Genomic DNA, 17,150 nt, shown 5'->3' with positions numbered 1-17,150 from the left:
CAAATTTCGTTAGTGATGAGTTAGATACCAATTATTATTCAATAATGTTATTCATACCATGTTTTTATACCATATTTATATACCATCTTAGGTGGCATCTGATGTGGACAGCCATATCATTTGAAAAATTTGCAAAACCCAAGGAAATGAAGGAGAAAGACTCCTCGTATATCACAATCATCATTTAATTAACTATTTTTTCTTAATTATTAGTTTTTTAAATAATGAACTAAATTTAAAAATCTGATTGATTTAAATGATGTGGCTGTCCATATCAAATGCCACATAAAATGGTATAAAAATGTGTTACAAAAACATAGTATGAATAGCAATCCTCATTATTATTTGTCTTCATCTCTTGTATAAAAAAAATAGGGTAATAAAATAAAAATAGCCCAAGTATTTGAGAAAATATATGAGGCAGAGCTATAGGAAGCCCAAAGACAGAAAGCTCGGGCCCAAACAAACTGGCTCGCTTATTCTTTGTAGATAAAGCGCTAACAGTCCCTCTCTCCCTCTCTCCCTCTCTCTCAGGGAACGTTAACTGACAGAGAGCAAAGATGGGTACTCTGCTCAAGTTCTACAGACCCTTGTTTCCATACTCGAGTCGGACGATTCAACTCGGAACGCAGCGTTTCCACAGATTATTCAAGCCCAATAGGAGAATTCGCTGCGTGGCTACTTCCAGCCACTCTCAGCCGTCTATTTTAGGCGGCGGCGGCAGTAAATTGGGGAGTCCAGAATCGTCGGAGCTATGGCTGCACAACACAATGAGCAGGAAGAAGGAGCTTTTCAGGCCCAAAATTGAAGGGAAGGTGGGCATGTATGTGTGCGGAGTCACAGCCTATGATCTCAGCCATATCGGCCATGCGCGCGTCTACGTCACATTCGATGTTCTCTACAGGTCCATTTCTATATGATTTGTTCAATTTCTCGATTTGGGTTTTTTTTAAATGCTTATTTTAGTGACATTGTTTCGGGAAATAGGCAGATATCTTAGGCATTTGGGATATCAAGTCACATACGTTCGGAATTTCACAGATGTTGATGACAAAGTAAGTTTCTTTTCCCAAATTTGAATATTTCCATTTACGAAATATTCGGGCTTTGGTTATGGGTGTATTTGAATAGTTTGTTCGGAATTTAAAGTTTTCGACTGATATTACCTTTGGTATGTTTATGCATCCTGTTCACTTTGTTTTGTGTTACGGAAGTTGGATGCCAAGTACCGATTACTTTCCACATTGGTATTATTACAGGATAGCTGAGAATGCACTTTTCAAATTCTGTAGATAATTGCTAGAGCAAATGAGTTGAGGGAGGATCCTATCAGCTTGAGCAGGCGTTACTGCGAGGAGTTCAATCGAGATATGACCTGTCTGCATTGCCTGCCTCCTTCGGTGGAACCACGAGTGTCGGATCACATGCCACAGATCCTTGATATGATAAAGCAGGTATTCGTTTCCACCTATGCTTCAGAATCTATTAAAAGTGTCACGTTAGGCTTTTAGCATCTTGGTGGAGTTGTTACAAACTTATAATTGTATTTGTGTGCGTTAGTAATTTTCGAAACAGGGGTTCTCTTTCTCTTACCCCATTTCTTGATTTGCTTCCTGTGCAGATTATTGAAAATGGATACGGGTACACATGTTGATGGGGATGTTTACTTTAGTGTCGACAAGTTCCCAGATTATGGACGTCTATCTGGGCGAAAGTTAGAAGATAATCGAGCTGGTGAGCGGGTTGCTATTGATTCAAGGAAAAAACATCCTGGTGACTTTGCCATGTGGAAGGTAGTGTCTGTAGACTCACAGAAAGTGATGATAATGTATGCGCTTGCTGTATACGAGATGGCATCTTTATCATTTTATTTACATCGACAAGGCTGCCTTGTTCTTAGAAGTTTCATTTTCTTACTATAAAGCATTCATTTGCTTGTTCACACATGTACACATACTGTTGTAAAATATGTTAATATTATGACTGGGAAGAATTAATCAGGTGAGGATTCTGAATGTTTGCAGTCTGCAAAGGAAGGAGAACCCTTCTGGGACAGTCCATGGGGCCCTGGTAGACCCGGCTGGCATATCGAGTGCAGTGCAATGAGTGCTGCTTATCTGGGTTACTCTTTCGACATACACGGTGGAGGGATGGACCTTGTGTTTCCCCACCATGAAAATGAAATTGCGCAGAGTTGTGCTGCGTGTAACCACAGTAACATTAGCTACTGGATACACAATGGTTTTGTCACCATTGACTCAGAGAAAATGTCCAAATCCCTTGGAAACTTCTTCACAATTCGGCAGGTAAAAAGCATTCCATACTGTTTACATTGGTCAGAACATTTTTTTTTTCTCTGAGAATTTTTGCCACAACTTTTATACAGATCAGTACTCTAGCTTTTCGAATGAGTCTTTCTGATTACTTTTCTAATATATATTATTCTTCTTCCAGGTTATAGACCTCTACCATCCATTGGCTTTGCGACTTTTCTTGTTAGGGACCCACTATCAGTCTCCGATCAACTACTCTGATGCGCTGCTTGAAAGTGCTTCAGACCGGATTTTCTACATTTATCAGGTACCCTAGCATCCTACCTGTCTCGGTAAAGGATAGAAGAAACCTCTCTTTCTCTTTCCCTTTGTCCAACCCAAAATCGAATGCAGATTGAAACACCTGAACTTTGTAGATCACAGTTGATGTTTTGTCAGGTTCAGTCTGTAGTGCTTCTTCAGATGTAGTTGCATATTTGCGATAATATGTTTTAGATGCCAACAGGATTTCGAAAGATGCTTAGAACTTTTACCTATACAGATTTTTTAAAATTTGATGTTTGATGTCTACTTATCATCGATTAATGTGTTGATTTCATTTTGTTTTAATCAAATTTACTTTCCGTTGCAGGCATTACATGATTGTGAAAGTGCTCTGAGCCAGAATAATGCGGTAACCCTGAAAGATACCATCCCTCCTGATACACTGAACAGCGTCAACAACTTCTATAATGTTTTCTTAACGTCAATGTCAGATGATCTTCACACTCCTGTTGTTTTGGCTGCACTATCAGACCCATTAAAAACCATCAATGATCTGCTACATACTCGTAAGGTATGGATGATACACCCGTTAAGTTGTGATTGAAATTAATTGAATGTGAAACTCCTAATGTTTAGGATGCTGGGTTTTGTTTGCGAATACAAATAATTTAGGTTTTCAGAATTACATATCAAATGAAAATTCAAAGCTTATTGAACCCGAGCTCCTATTTCTCACTAACTAAGGTTAGCTGTTTCTCTCGCAAGTTTTCTTGATCTTTGTTTGTAATTTATAAATTCATACAGGGGAAGAAGCAAGAACTGCGGATGGAGTCGCTGGCGGCTTTGGGAACGATAATTAAGAATGTTTTGAGCGTTTTAGGTCTGATGCCTGCAAGTTACCCGGAGGTACAGAAGTCGGTGCCACAAGAAATCTAAACAGGGTTCTGTGACAAGCCCTGTACGCCGATGCTTCTATGATTTGCTTGGGCTTATCGCAGAACACCTATCCTTTCTTTTGAATACGGTTTTTTTTCTTTCTACAACGCGTGAACTGTTTTTATGCTGCAGATTCTGCAGGAGCTGAAGGATAAAGCCTTGAAGCGTGCAAAGTTAACCGAAGATCAAGTATTGCAAAAAATCGAGGAAAGAAATGCAGCGAGGAAGAACAAAGAGTACGAAAGATCAGATACAATTAGAAAAGATTTAGCTGCTGTGGGGATTGCTCTTATGGACAGCCCAGATGGAACGACGTGGAGACCCACCGTACCTCTTGCAATTCAAGAGCAGCAGGTTGCAACTACTTGAAGCAGATCCCGCTGTGAGCACTGTCATAATTCTTTAGTATCATACCATGTAGAATTAGGGCATATACAATTTTCTCTCCTATGCAATTCTGAAAAAAGTAGGCTTTCACTTTCCGAATGGGAATTATACGATTACGCATTCATTCAACAAAGTTTTTGCCGTGAGGCGGTTCCCGATTCTTATAGCTTTATCAACGTTGTGAATTTCAAATACAAATTCAAGAAGGGTGAAGCTTTGATATTATTCACTAAGTAAAGAACGCATGAAGTTCATCCTACAAGGTATCTTATGCTATTTCCCACTGCAGTGGGCAGTTATAAAATTCCAGCCGATGTTCACACATAGAAAGAATGATTCTGCACATCCTCTGCGACCCTCGCAGCACCCTCGGTTGAACATAAGTATGAACATGATGATTCAAACACCATTCTCATGTTCAAGCAAACATTGCATCGTCCAGATCAGTTTGTCTTCTACCGAAACATTTATATCCGCTTTGATCAAGCCAAAGAACACACCTTATCTGGAAAGTTGGATGAGTTAAATGGCAATTGTCAACACGATATGCATCCATCAAGTCAAAGATTTAAGCATATACTTTTATATTAATTTGAAGTGTCGTGTCCTTTGCTTTATCTTTTAATATTTTCTTTCAAGCTAGAAGACTGAAGGCCATCCATACTTTTATTATTTCCCCACAATCTATTTAAAACTAAAACTGAGGCAAGTTCAGGCAAGATAGGTGATATTTTTGTACAAAAAATAAAAAGAAACCAGAGGATGGAGTAAATTTACCTTGTCTAATGCTAGCCGCAGCAAAGGCGGTTGTCATCTATATAAGTGGCTTGGATACCCATCATCCATGAACCCACTGATACATCATCATGAGCATAAGTCTTCAATGATGCACTGCATACGAAAGGAAACAGAAATAAGTCCAACAAACTCACTCTCCCAAGCCACGTTGCAATAGAACCTAAGCATACTTGATAACATTGAGAGCCCTTTTCCCCAGCTATAGCACTCAGAACAGACCTGTTTATGTTTATATACTGAGCTAAGTTCTTGGATAGTATAATGAGGGAACCACCCGCATGTCGGAAGTACCTGAAAGGGAGAGGAATGGTAAGAATGATAAACCAAATCTACCAGTACATAGAAGTGTCAAATTTAAACAAAAATCTTCTTAGCCTGTCAGTATATTGTACATGTTTACCAGATATATACAGAATTGTCCAACTTGTCAATGTCTTTTAATATTAAGCATAACTCGCTCTTGGACAGTTATATTTCTTTCTCATGTCAGCATTAAAACAGTGAAACTGAGAATGTTTTATCCTGGACTAAAAGTCCAGACATGACATAATTCTACAAAAGATCACAGACAAAAACAATCTCTCTGTAGATATGCAGAGGCTCTAGTACGAAGCGAATCTTAGGCGATCAGATTTCTTTCCATCGTGACGATTAAAAAAACACTCAAATGACCTCCTTGTGTTGGCGCTTTACTAGAGCCAAATCGTGGGTGTGTGCGCACACATCTGGATCAAGTAATCAACACATAACCAAGTATTAAATGCCCACTAGATGTTCTTCCATAGGTTCGATCACTTACGATTTCTGATCCCCAAATTTCCACCAGTCAGGTTCATACCAAGACTTTCCCCTGCATATCAAAACACTTGTATAACCTTACAGACCACAAGATCTACATATATAATTGGAATCAATATCAAGTTGCACGAAGGTATAGGATGGTAAAGTATATACTCTTCAGCAATCACATCTCCTGACTTCATGCATCCGATATAAGCACCATCTTGAGCACGACGATGTTCAAGAAGTCCAATCAGCCCCTCTGTGTTTGGTCAAGAAAAGATATTTTAAATGATGTATGAAAAGTTCTGATGAATAAGTTGATTCTAGTCTTGAATGTTCTATTAAGTTTATCAGAGATTCAGAATCGAAGTTCTACCAAGATCAAGATTGATATTGTCATCAACTTTGACATAAAACTCAGCATCCCAATTCTGAACCGCAGTACTGAAGAAGAACTGTGCTTTCTTGGGCATCTCTTCCTGAGCCTCCTCATGACCTTCCTAATATGATAATGTTACAGTTTGAAACTATGCATTTCTCTTGTCAATAAAATCTAAGTTATCAAATATATAAGAGGAATCCTACAACTATAATTAGATGTTGAACTATTAGTTATTATGCATTAACAAATATTCAACGTAATAAACCACTTAGTACTACGGTCTAGTGGTATTTTTCTTCACTTATTAGTGAGAGGTCTTAGGTTCGATTCTCGCCAAAGGCGAATTTGATCCACATTATTACTAGTCCATTGTGAGGCTAGGTTCCCCCCCCCCCCCTCTCTCTCTCTCTTAGTGTAGATAATATGATTTGTTCAAAAAAAAAATTTTTAAAAATTCAACGTAATACAATAAAAGCCTAATCACAACATATGGACATAACTTCCACTACGCATCCAATAAACTGACTTCCAAAAATTTAGCTAAAGAATTTCCCCGCATACATTTATTTGGCATCACAAGTTATGTACCACAACATCACAATTGTGTGGCTACTACAGTCTTGGTTAAAGGATTGAACAGATGTGTTTTAGTAACCCTGAGATTGTATTGCTTACAATAATTAAGAAATCCTTCGTCGAACGACTTTCCTTATCAATATTCTGATCTAAGCTATCACCCCGATTGGCACTGCAAGTTAAAAGCACAACCACAGGTACAACACTTTAGTATAGTGACTCTACCAAGCAAATAAATGAATAATTAGAATCAGGAAAGCATAGTATTAATACTGAGATTAAAGTTCGAGGAAAAACCTCCGACCAATTACAAAGCGTATAACTACTCCTCTTTCTTCTAGCTTCCTCAAAGCATCACCTGCAAAGGCCAATAGGAATGTCCAATAGTTGTTAGTGAACAAGTTTAATTTTTCCTTAAAATGACCGCAGTAATCACGAATCCCACGAATCCACAATATCTACCACCTCAGCTACATACACGCAGGTGTTGTTGAACACCAGGTGTTTACCATGGTCAATTCAATTCAGTTAACCTGCAATTGCTGCCTGATATATCCCAATAACTACACCTAAATGATTGTCTTAGTATGCATATCTAACAGCTTTAACTTGATTCGTACCATACAACTTATTCTAGCATCCGTAGTGAAAATAGGCCAAGGGAGTGCCTGAATGAGCACTATGGGATTATGACAAATACCTTGACTTTCACAAAGGGACTACTTTAATAGGATGAAACTTAAAACTCAAACCAGAGGAGTCTAAGTAAAAAGATTGAGAATCAACACTTAATCTGAATTCAAGCGATGCCAGCATAAAGTTTAATCAGAGAAGGAACACATGGTAAATCTGTATAAATTGCCATCAGAAATTCCAACTGACCTTTGGGCATCCAAGACCCTCTAAACATATTTCGGTTAAAATGACTACCAAATCCAGTATAAACTCCAACAACAGCGAGCAATCGGCCAGATGAAGACACCTTTTGTTGCAAGTGGTTCTTGAGGTACCCTTGACTCTTGGCCAGTGTCAAGTCCATCTCAGCTTCCACAATCCTCCTCTCCAGGTCCCTATAAATCAGTACCATTATTACCGACACTAAAACTAGGCACAACTCAAATAAACCGAATAAAGAGAAATGAAAAGTAGGAGCATACTTGCATCCAAGCACTGCTAACTTGTCTTCTACCGTAAGAACCTTTGGTCTCTGAAATATTACAGAAGTAATATCGAATCAAAGACAAAATTCACCAATTTTCGCAATTTTTCATCTCGGCCGGTTGTTAACTTGGTGATCAAAATCGAAAAATGTAAAACTTTTACACTAAAGTTTGAAACAAAAGAGCAGCGTGCTCCACTCTACCCCCAAGTTCGAATCCCGCTCCCGTAGTTTATATTAAATAACTACAAAATATCGAATAAAAAAATTTCTGAAATCAAACCTGGCCCAAGTTCTTCTTTAGAAGATTAGAAAGCACTGTTCTGTTCTCCGCATCCTGCCACAACCTGCATTTCCCAAACAACAAGTCATCAACTTTGATAATTAATTACCATTAACTATTAACACGATATCGAACCACTAAATCGTATCAGATCAAACAGAAAGCTCAGGAATTTGAATTCGAATAGTAAAATTTGAAAATCAAGGCTGAAAGAGTCCAATATTTGGAAACAATTTTGAAACGCACCGGCCGGCGACGTAGAGCCAAGCGACACAGGAGAAGAATGCCATGAGAATGGATGGCTTGGAGGTCTGCAGGGGCTTCGATCGCCATCGCCGATCTGATTTCGTCGTCGTCGGCAAACCCTCCATCTCCGATTCCGAATCAGCAGAGAGGAGACCGCGAAAAGACTAGAGCAATGATTTGGGCGAGATATTGGAGGTGCAGATTTAGTGATTGGGACAGGGATTTATGAAACTGACGTATCATATTATATGCAGAAGTTGGAAGGCATATGAATGCTAAAATCTAAATTTTGAAATTTCGGAGATAGAGAGAGAGAGGTTTGGTTGGAAATTTGGAGCGGCTACATTTTAGGGCCGACGACTTAGGTCTGGGCTTCTGAGTGGTCCAGTTCAGTTTAATGTTGGGCCTCCAAGTTTTATGAGTTCATTTTTTAGAAGAAAATTCTAATTTTTTTTTTTTTATGTATACGATAATCTACGCTTTACATTAAGAGGAGGAGAGAGGTTTGAACCCAGAATGCAACGGTTTGAATTTGAAGAGAAAAGTTTTAACCACTAAGTCAATTCACCATTGCTATATCCTAAGTTATTTTAATTTACATGGAAATTGATCCAGACTTTGGATGGCAGGTACAGTCCCACTGCCTTGAACTCACATATCATAGTGCGCTGCAGTGCTCAACATATGCAAGCCGGACAAGAAGCGGTGTTTTTGGTGGCAAAAAATAAGTAAAGCGTAAGAACCTACTATTGGGAGTAAACAAGCCCGGATATTTCACATCTATTTCTGGTAAGTAAATGCGTTATAAAAGTAGAGAGTTTAACACCTAATGTGATACTGGACGTCTGCCAAACATTATTCTCATTGACTTGCAAGTGGAGTAAGCAAAAATTAATAACACTGTTAACTACAACCGGCTGGTTTGTCCGCAGCACAAGACTAAATCGTCAAAACGTTTATAGAATCAAAGACGACGCTAAAGCATCAAATACAGAAACATCACGATCATAGCCGAAAGAGAAAAAAAAAGGCAGACCAATTCGTAATATTTCTTGGAATTTCTTTCGTAACCATAAAGATACAGTCTCCCTAGCTTCTGAACAGGAAAATATAAGTCCTCCATTGCAGAGAGGGTTCCTACTTCTCCATCTTTCTCTAACTCCTCGCGGCACCAGGTAACAAACTTGCCAGCGATGGAACCCCTTGGTTTCTCATTTCTTCTTGTGTTCGCCTCATTTCTTCAGGATCTGTGGTCAACATAAAAGATACTTATTGAGGAACTCTTACAAACGTATACTCTACCAAAGTATACTACCGTAAACAGGCATGACAAGACAAAAAAAGGGGATGAATATTAAGGGCATTTGTAATATCAACACAGATGGCATTCATTGGTATCATTGGACGAGATGAAACCACAAGCAATCCACATACAGAAGTAAACAATCAGAAGTTAAAAGGTAACAATCAAGTACGTTTTAATTATGTACAGTCATCTAACGAGTAATAAGTCAAAATTTGAGTAAGGTAAGAAAATATGTTTTAACTATATGCCCTAGCTCTCAGAAAAGAATTCAGGCATGCGAGTTCATATGGATTATATTGATGAAAGTAAAATCTAAAGCAAATCAGAGCCTTAACCCCACGGATGGAATTTAAAAACCTATACCAAGCATAGATCACTTACCCATGTTCTCCACTAATTTCGGCATAAGAAACACGACAATTAGCATAAATCCAACCATCAGTCCCATGGGGCTCTTTACAAGAGCCATTATGGAGAAGGGTTCTCTTATCTGCAATGAAACAAACATGACATGAGGTGAAAATTTCATAACGATACAGAAATGTGGTGAAACATATAAAGAAGAATGAGAAAATCAAAACCAACCTCATAATACTGTTCCTCTCTCAATGGCTCCAAAACAAACTCATTCAGTGGCCTCCTATTCTCAGTCAGTGCTGCCTGAACCTTGCCTGGGTTTCTAGCACTAACATCAACTCGGACCTTAACATTTTTACAAAAATGAAAACATGGGAATATCAGATTTGTGATAATTTCATTTCAAGAAGTATAAAAGAGGCGCTTATATAGAAGAGTCTCACCGGAGAAAAGAAATAGCCTATCGCAGACACTTCGATCAAATGAGTCCCCGCAGGCACATTATGGCTTTAAGAACACATGTTAAGGAAATATGGTATACATATACATGATACACAAGGCAAATACAAAGCATCAGAAACATACTTATCAAGATAACCAAATAGGATACAATGAAAAAAATCCATCAGGCCTCAGAAAGGTAACACTTTGACCACCATTTAGTATGACTTTGATATTTGATATCTTTCCGTAAGGTGCAAACCCTTTCACCCCGAGACCTGCATACAAAATTTGTGAGTTATACACACCAGGATGCAACGTAAAACAACTTTTTGCTTGGAAGAAATTAAAGTTCAATATGGGTAAGTTAAGTGTAGAGCGTAATTCAGACTACTAACCCTCCTAGAACTAACACAAATTTAGCTAGCAGTCCACACTGGAACCACTCAGCCGTAAAAATCCTTAGCATCACAAACTACCTGAACCGATCAAATTAACACGAAACCAGTCCTATTCCACAAGCCCTAATCAGTTTACATCTATCTCCTCATCCCAATACAACAACAAAGCAATCAAATTTAAGACCTTTCACAGCCTAACCCTTCCTTTTGAATTCGGAATCAAACTTAAGACTTTTCACAAACTACCCGAACCGATCAAATGAATTTATTTGTTTCAATTAACACGAAAATTTCACCAAAAACTGCAATCTAAATCACAAATTTCAAACTTTTCTGTAAAAACAAAAGGGTAAAAAAATACAATCAACAGGAAGGTAAATTCAATTGAAAGACTTACTGGGTGGGATCTTTACTCGGCCATGAATGGTGTATCCATCGGCAGAGCTGCAACAGATAATTTAATTAGAAATTTGAAGAAAATTAATTTCGAAATCGTTGATGCATCGTAGTTAGTTTGGGTAAAGAGAAGAACTTTTCAATCGTACCCGGGAGAAATTGCGAGCGACGAAGAGATGAGCGAAAAGCACAACTGTAGGAAAAGCACGAGAACCACCAGATTGGATCTCCAGCTCCGCGCCATAACGAAACACTGAGAGAGCTTTTGCGAGAGTTTCAGAGTGTCTGTGTCACAGAGAGAGAGAGAGAGAGAGAGAGAGAGAGTTGAGAAGGATCTGGTGTGTTACGGAATTTGCTAAATTGTTGTAGCCGGCGAAATCAGGTCCGTACTTGTTTACTCTGATTGAATCCGTATTGTGCAGTGAGTTCTTCTACATCGCAGCAATGAAAACACGCCACGTGTTAATCATTCGAAATCCAACTTTTTTGTTATTCTTTTTTGCTCAATGTAGGTGACATGGCAAAAATTGTACACAAAAATATATATATATATATATATTTTTTTTTTTATAAGTACCCAAAATATTAAGTAGAGTGAATTATCCATAAAAAATTATGGCTTTGCCACTTAGTTGTTCAAAATATAACAAGTAAAGACTTATAAGTAACAAATAAGATGTGTAAAGATAATATCCAACATCCACCATTTTATTCACTAATAAAGTTTTACTCGTCTCGTTATGAAAAACTAATGTTAGTTACTCTTGTCAACTTTTCTTCTAATGTGCTTATCGGTTTGGAATTGATAGATCCATTATGATAATGATCGACTGATTCAGGTAAGACTTTTAGTAAATCAAACAGAGTCAATAAACCTAGATTATGATCTTGGACTTGTTTTTCAATTGTTCTTGCATTCAACTTGATATATTGAAGATGTAATTACTTGTTTTGTTCTTGAGAGTCGATCATGACTTTAGACGAGCTTCAAAATCAAGCCTTTCGTTAACAGTTGACTTGCTAACAAGTGTTTCAAATTCGGGTTGGCCATTCTCCACCCGCTAGCAAACGCTTTGTTAACAGGTCCACCCGCTTACAAAATGATTTGTTAATGATGACCCGTTAACAACCCAACTAACCATTGCCAGAGTGCGTGAAATGAGATTTTACTTTGAACCCACAATGGTTTATTACACTTCAGGGCTCCACGCTCATTGCCCATGATGGTGAAAAAACAGGTATGATAAAAAAAAATTATATTCAGTGCCTTCTCTCCCTCTCCACAAACCAACCGACCCATATTGAAGACAAACTTTCCTGCTCGTAAACTCAACAACTTGAAGTCCGTTCAGAACGGAAGAGAGAAAACGGCCCCATAAAAGAATCAGGCTTCCCAACAAATCAGTCTTCGATAAAATGCTATAATCCCAACTTTTTCGAGCACCAATCCGAAAGGTTAGCTATTACAAATCCTGCAAATACCTGCAACATGCCACAGAAGCAACAAAAAGAGTTCATAGATGCAACAGGACATAAGTTCGAATACGTATATTGCTAGTGAGAGATCATTTTCTCCGAAGGTGAGTGTGAAATGCTGAAACCAAGCGCCTTCTGGAAAAAAGTTTTACAGAGGTACTTCACTAGTAACTACGGATGCTAAATAATTCAAAAATATAATGCTTATTCATGAAAGCATCATACCTGAGCAGAACCAAGTATGTAAACTACTGAATAATGACGGCCATGGATGAACATGTCAGCAACCATAGCAAGGGGGATGGTGAGCGACATGCCCAAGGTGGCAACGAGTGGAGTTGTCCACACAACACATAGTGCCCTGTCAGAAGTTTTTACTTATTGGTCGAATAGAAAAGCGGAAGATTAAAACAAGAAGTCTGTGAAAACGCAAGTGTGAATCGCAGATTGAAAATTGATTGTTTAAACATACCAGAAGTAGTCGGAGAGTACACTTCCAATAAAGCCGTTGGCAATAACAACTTCTTCCAATTTAGCAGAGTGAGGAATCATAAACTTGGGCTCAATGCCCAACGCTGTCAACGGCCAAACTGGAAAATAAAAGAAAAATTAGAGAAAATAATGATTCAATCAAAGAAGTGATGGATTGCCTTTCACTTTCATGTTTCCACCAAGCTAGCATTGTGCCTTGCTTGATTTCTGGAAATCAGAGTCCGATAGGAGAAAAACTGAAAGGAATCATTAATACTTAAGCAACACTTACTAAGCCACCATAACGATACAAGTGTAAACAATCCAATATACCCAAACAACTTTTGCACGTCAACCCTTTCTCCTCCTTCGCCCGCAAACTTTTTAAGAAGAACTGTAGCATTGAGAGTAAAATGAATGTTAATATTATTGTCAAAAGAATCTAAGAAAAATTTGTGCCAAGGAGTAAATGAAAAAGGATATCTCCCAACCGGTGAATAGACCATATGACATGGCTGAGAGAAGACCAAACATATCTCCAACAAGAGAGCGTTTCCCGTTGCTGAACAAAAATATCAACTGTCAATCCCAAAACACGCATTACAAAGAGCAATTTGATATTATATAATGGCATTGTTATGAAAAAAGAGATCTTTTTTCTTCCATAAAAAAGAAACAAATATAATGTAAGTTATGATAAATTTGACGTAGACAACAGAGATCAACTGATTAAACATACGCGGCACTCAGTTGTGACTCATCCGTGGCCCATGTTTTGCCCAGAGTTGTCATAGCTACACCAGCCATGCTAACAAAGACAGCGACCACCTTTGCTACATTTAAAGAATCTTCGCCCAAGAATGCACCTACAAAAAGAGTAAAGAGTCCTGACTGTCGAGGATAATACTGTTGTACTTGCAACACTTGTACGCGCGAGAGCAGCATTTGAAAAATACTGAAACAATAAAAAATAATCAATAAGAATTTTCTTGACATCCTTCACAATAATTTTGAATTATCAATTCAAAGAAACATATCTCGGACTCAACAACACCTAAAAGTCAATGGAACTATATTCTTGAACAAAGTAGCTTTAGGAAGTTCCTTACCTCCGTAATAAACCAGAGAGGGGCAATGTAAAACCCATAAGTAGCAATTTGCCTCGTAGTAACCTCTTTATCATGTTTCAGCACATTTAAATCATCTTTGTATTTAGAAACCAAAGCCTGTTCTTCTGCATGAGGTGAAAGGTCTGCATCACTGTCTTTTCTGGTCAAGGACCCATGAATTTCCAATTCAAAGTCTTTCACTCCATTGAGTTTTAGAGTAGAACTAAATCCAGCAGAAAACTCATTCATGCTGCTTTCTGCATTTTTACCACTTTTAGAGGAGCGGCGTTTTAGAAAATTACACAACCAATCCTTAATGAATGCTATTGGGATGTAAACTACCATAAGAGAAGCTCCAAGATATGTTACTGCAAATGGCTGCTTATAGTCCGTAAATATACCCTGCAGAAGTCACAATATTGGTCAGCTAGAACCAAACTGTGCACAGTATTATCAAATATATAGGTAAAGACAATGCGCCATATCAAAGAACTGAAACAATAAATTTCTATACCGCATGACAAATTTGCAGCTTAAAATCCGACTATTCAGGTAGATACAGTTGAAGCAATTAGTTACACTCACAATCATCTGCTAAAGGGGTTCAATTCACCACAGCTTTTAGGAAGCAGCTCGAATTTTGAGCTGCATTGATAAGTGCATTATTTCCTATATTTTTATGTCAATTATCCCTAGGTTTTGTTAAGAAATTGATTTTAAAAGAGCCTTATTACTTCCTTTGCTTAATTTCAGCTAATCTGTGCACTTAGAACGTTTTTGGGGATAATTTGACTTTCCGGAGGAGTTTTGATGTAAGGCCAATTGGAGGAGAAAGCTAAGAAGCTGAAAATCGTTGTGTCCAACTTTCATATTTTTCCATGGAGCCAAACGCTCCACTTTTGTAAATCATTCCCGCAGAAGTTGCATTCCCGTCAGAACTATGCAGCTGTGGGAGAACGAAAATTTGGAGGCTTTTTCGATTTTTCCTAGTGACGTGCGATATATGCGTGGAAAGCTTAAGACATAGAGCTATAATTTCCTATTTTTCCAGAATTTTCCAGAAGCTAAATCGAACCCAAAACTGGCGTGCAACATAGGTTACGTGCTTCCCAAAATTTCCTAGTTGGTGTCATTAATTGTTTAGGAATTTGTTTTGTTTTTGGAGAGTTTCTACCGGATCTTTTATTGTTTTTCTAGTATAAATAAGGCGTCATAAGCTCTCTCTATGTATGACCGCAACCACATACCACACCATTCACCATCACCGCAATTCGCGAAGAAGAGTTTAGGGACGTGCCTTGCCATGGATTCCTCGTTCTATCTTTCTTTTATTTTTATTTATATGTGTAACTAAGTTATTTTCTAAAGTTTATGATGAAGCCATGAAATGAGTATTTATGCATATTTGATTCTTTGGTAATTGCTATTTGATTCTTTGGTAATTGCTATTTGATTCTATGTCATTGTATATTCTTAATCTTTATGCATATTTTATTCTAGATTCAGATTTCTAATGATTGATCACGATTAGGAATTTTGCATCTAGATACTTAGAAAAATCAATTAGGTTTACTGGAATTAAGATTAAGAAGAGTAGATAAACCAGCAAGGATAACCAATATCAAGCTAGTCCTACTTGGTTGACATAACTCTTCTATGGAGTTTTTATGTGTTTAATTGTATGACTAACCAATAGGATTTAGGTTATCATGTAGAGATACACATGTTGATGGCTGACCACATGTTACCTTAGAAAGAACAACCTTTAACATTGGCATGGTAATGGGATAGTAGTTCGCTATAGGAAAAGTAAGTATGATTGTTGTTGGTTGATTCATAACTTAGACTTCACTGTTTCTCAAATTATTATTCTGTTGTGTGTTTATTTTAATTAATTGTCTTTTACTTTAATTGTTAATTTTAGTCTTAAACAATTATTCAATTCAATCTATCCTTTATTTATTTGATTAAGTCTAGTGTGATTAGTCAGTTAAATTAGTACTAAAGAAATCCATGTGGAATCGACCTCGCATTTGCATATCTTACTACAATTGATTCGTGCGCTTGTGAGTTTAATTTGGTTTAAATTAATCTAGTATTTAGGTTAGTTTAAATGCACATCAAGCATCACTTCCCCCACGGTCAAAGATGATCAAATAGTCACAATTGTTTACTAATAGAATTGTATTTGGCCACCACATAAACACCAAGCTAAATTCAAGAACAAAAAAACAAAGTTTGGCTTACCAACTAATCAATCAAAACTTTCATTACTAAGATTGAGATGAGAGCATGGAGGCTCAAAAGCAGTTAAACATAGAATGTTCAGATTCAACTCAGTCTTAACCAACTAAGCCAAGGCACAAAACTCAAAAAAGGTTCAATCTTGGTGCGCATTTCGCGTCCTTCAGTCCCTAAGGCACCACAGATAACTGCGCTTATGCACTTGAATGCTATTTCTGTTCTGTTCCAGAATATGCTATATTTAACATTTCTAACGGCTGTCCTCCAACAAAACCTTTGCTTTTCGCTATGCTGGTTAAACCCAGAACCATTAGTTATACCCCATGGTTGCAATACATCAAGGGGACGAAAACGAAGGAAAAGAACAACCTTTACTTACTAATGTTTTGATCCCTACTAACTCATGAACAACTAAACTAATATCTTCACTATGTTTCCTCTATGGGTGAAGCACTACGACGTCGTCTTAAACAAGTTCAAGCTAACATTCAATCTTCTAATAAAGTTCATCACTTGGGTAAATCCTTAACAAATTCCAATCATTTCCAACCCAAATAACTCACAAAACCCATCCGAAAAAGTCAAATCAGATACAAAATGCATTACCATGAATCAAATTTGACCCAAAACTGTAAAATTAAATTACTAAATTGCATATTTTCAAATTTGGAAAGAGTAAAAGAAAGGACAAACCTGGGTAACTTCTGCAGAGGTGACCCAAATGACAACAACAGCAGCAATTAGGAACAACCCAGCTCTGTACCTCCACTCCATCATAAACCCAGCAAAACCCAGATGGACAAATCAGAGGAATTTCAAAGATCTGATCGGTTGGTTGATCCTCCTCCCTAGATCTTTGATA

At 37.6% G+C, this 17,150-nt stretch overlaps 4 protein-coding genes across 4 annotated transcripts; 1 reads left to right on the top strand and 3 right to left on the bottom strand.

The window, feature by feature from the left end:
- The first annotated feature begins 507 nt into the window (after nt 1-507).
- On the top strand, nt 508-4,018 carry LOC103946728 (cysteine--tRNA ligase, chloroplastic/mitochondrial). The gene is given in 10 exon segments (XM_048583013.1): nt 508-904; nt 992-1,055; nt 1,293-1,454; nt 1,622-1,645; nt 1,647-1,793; nt 2,025-2,306; nt 2,455-2,580; nt 2,905-3,108; nt 3,342-3,443; nt 3,606-4,018. Coding segments are annotated over 10 exon segments (1,692 nt in total). The 5' UTR covers nt 508-560; the 3' UTR covers nt 3,843-4,018.
- On the bottom strand, nt 3,985-8,401 carry LOC103937912 (hydroxyproline O-galactosyltransferase HPGT3). Its single transcript, XM_009347891.3, has 12 exons — nt 8,088-8,401; nt 7,842-7,905; nt 7,557-7,606; nt 7,282-7,469; nt 6,697-6,757; nt 6,499-6,571; nt 5,818-5,941; nt 5,613-5,700; nt 5,458-5,508; nt 4,878-4,949; nt 4,638-4,751; nt 3,985-4,365 (listed from the first exon to the last, which is right to left on the bottom strand). The coding sequence occupies exons 1-11, from the start codon at nt 8,210-8,212 to the stop codon at nt 4,649-4,651; spliced, it is 999 nt and encodes a 332-aa protein (XP_009346166.2). The 5' UTR covers nt 8,213-8,401; the 3' UTR covers nt 3,985-4,365; nt 4,638-4,648.
- A 530-nt stretch (nt 8,402-8,931) lies between these two features.
- Nucleotides 8,932-11,343, bottom strand: LOC103937913 (ER membrane protein complex subunit 7 homolog). Its single transcript, XM_009347892.3, has 7 exons — nt 11,138-11,343; nt 10,990-11,036; nt 10,361-10,469; nt 10,194-10,257; nt 9,979-10,095; nt 9,775-9,883; nt 8,932-9,334 (listed from the first exon to the last, which is right to left on the bottom strand). Exons 1-7 carry the CDS (start codon nt 11,230-11,232, stop codon nt 9,243-9,245), a joined length of 633 nt encoding a protein of 210 aa, XP_009346167.1. The 5' UTR covers nt 11,233-11,343; the 3' UTR covers nt 8,932-9,242.
- Nucleotides 11,344-12,138: 795 nt separating this feature from the next.
- LOC103937914 (uncharacterized transporter C405.03c) lies at nt 12,139-17,138 on the bottom strand. The gene is given in 9 exon segments (XM_009347893.3): nt 12,139-12,470; nt 12,690-12,825; nt 12,937-13,054; nt 13,228-13,329; nt 13,427-13,497; nt 13,675-13,826; nt 13,828-13,890; nt 14,045-14,446; nt 16,982-17,138. Coding segments are annotated over 9 exon segments (1,191 nt in total). The 5' UTR covers nt 17,066-17,138; the 3' UTR covers nt 12,139-12,407.
- Between the last annotated feature and the right edge of the window lie 12 nt (nt 17,139-17,150).

The sequence above is a fragment of a genome, unplaced genomic scaffold (genome assembly GCF_019419815.1).
Source record: "Pyrus x bretschneideri cultivar Hongxiangsu unplaced genomic scaffold, Pyrus_bretschneideri_v1 Contig1, whole genome shotgun sequence".
NCBI classification, from domain to species: domain Eukaryota; kingdom Viridiplantae; phylum Streptophyta; class Magnoliopsida; order Rosales; family Rosaceae; genus Pyrus; species Pyrus x bretschneideri.
This window is presented reverse-complemented; position numbering and strand designations above follow the sequence as displayed.

Coding starts and splice junctions, on each gene's coding strand:
- LOC103937912 (XM_009347891.3), bottom strand. CDS start 8,212: ATGGAGGGTTTGCCGACGACGACGAAATCAGATCGGCGATGGCGATCG. Junction 5,942..6,498: donor CGAAGGATTTCTTAATTATT/GTAAGCAATACA, acceptor TTATCATATTAG/GAAGGTCATGAGGAGGCTCA. Junction 5,701..5,817: donor CAATATCAATCTTGATCTTG/GTAGAACTTCGA, acceptor GACCAAACACAG/AGGGGCTGATTGGACTTCTT.
- LOC103937913 (XM_009347892.3), bottom strand. CDS start 11,232: ATGGCGCGGAGCTGGAGATCCAATCTGGTGGTTCTCGTGCTTTTCCTA. Junction 10,258..10,360: donor CCTGATGGATTTTTTTCATT/GTATCCTATTTG, acceptor GTGTTCTTAAAG/CCATAATGTGCCTGCGGGGA. Junction 10,096..10,193: donor TAGGCTATTTCTTTTCTCCG/GTGAGACTCTTC, acceptor AAAAATGTTAAG/GTCCGAGTTGATGTTAGTGC.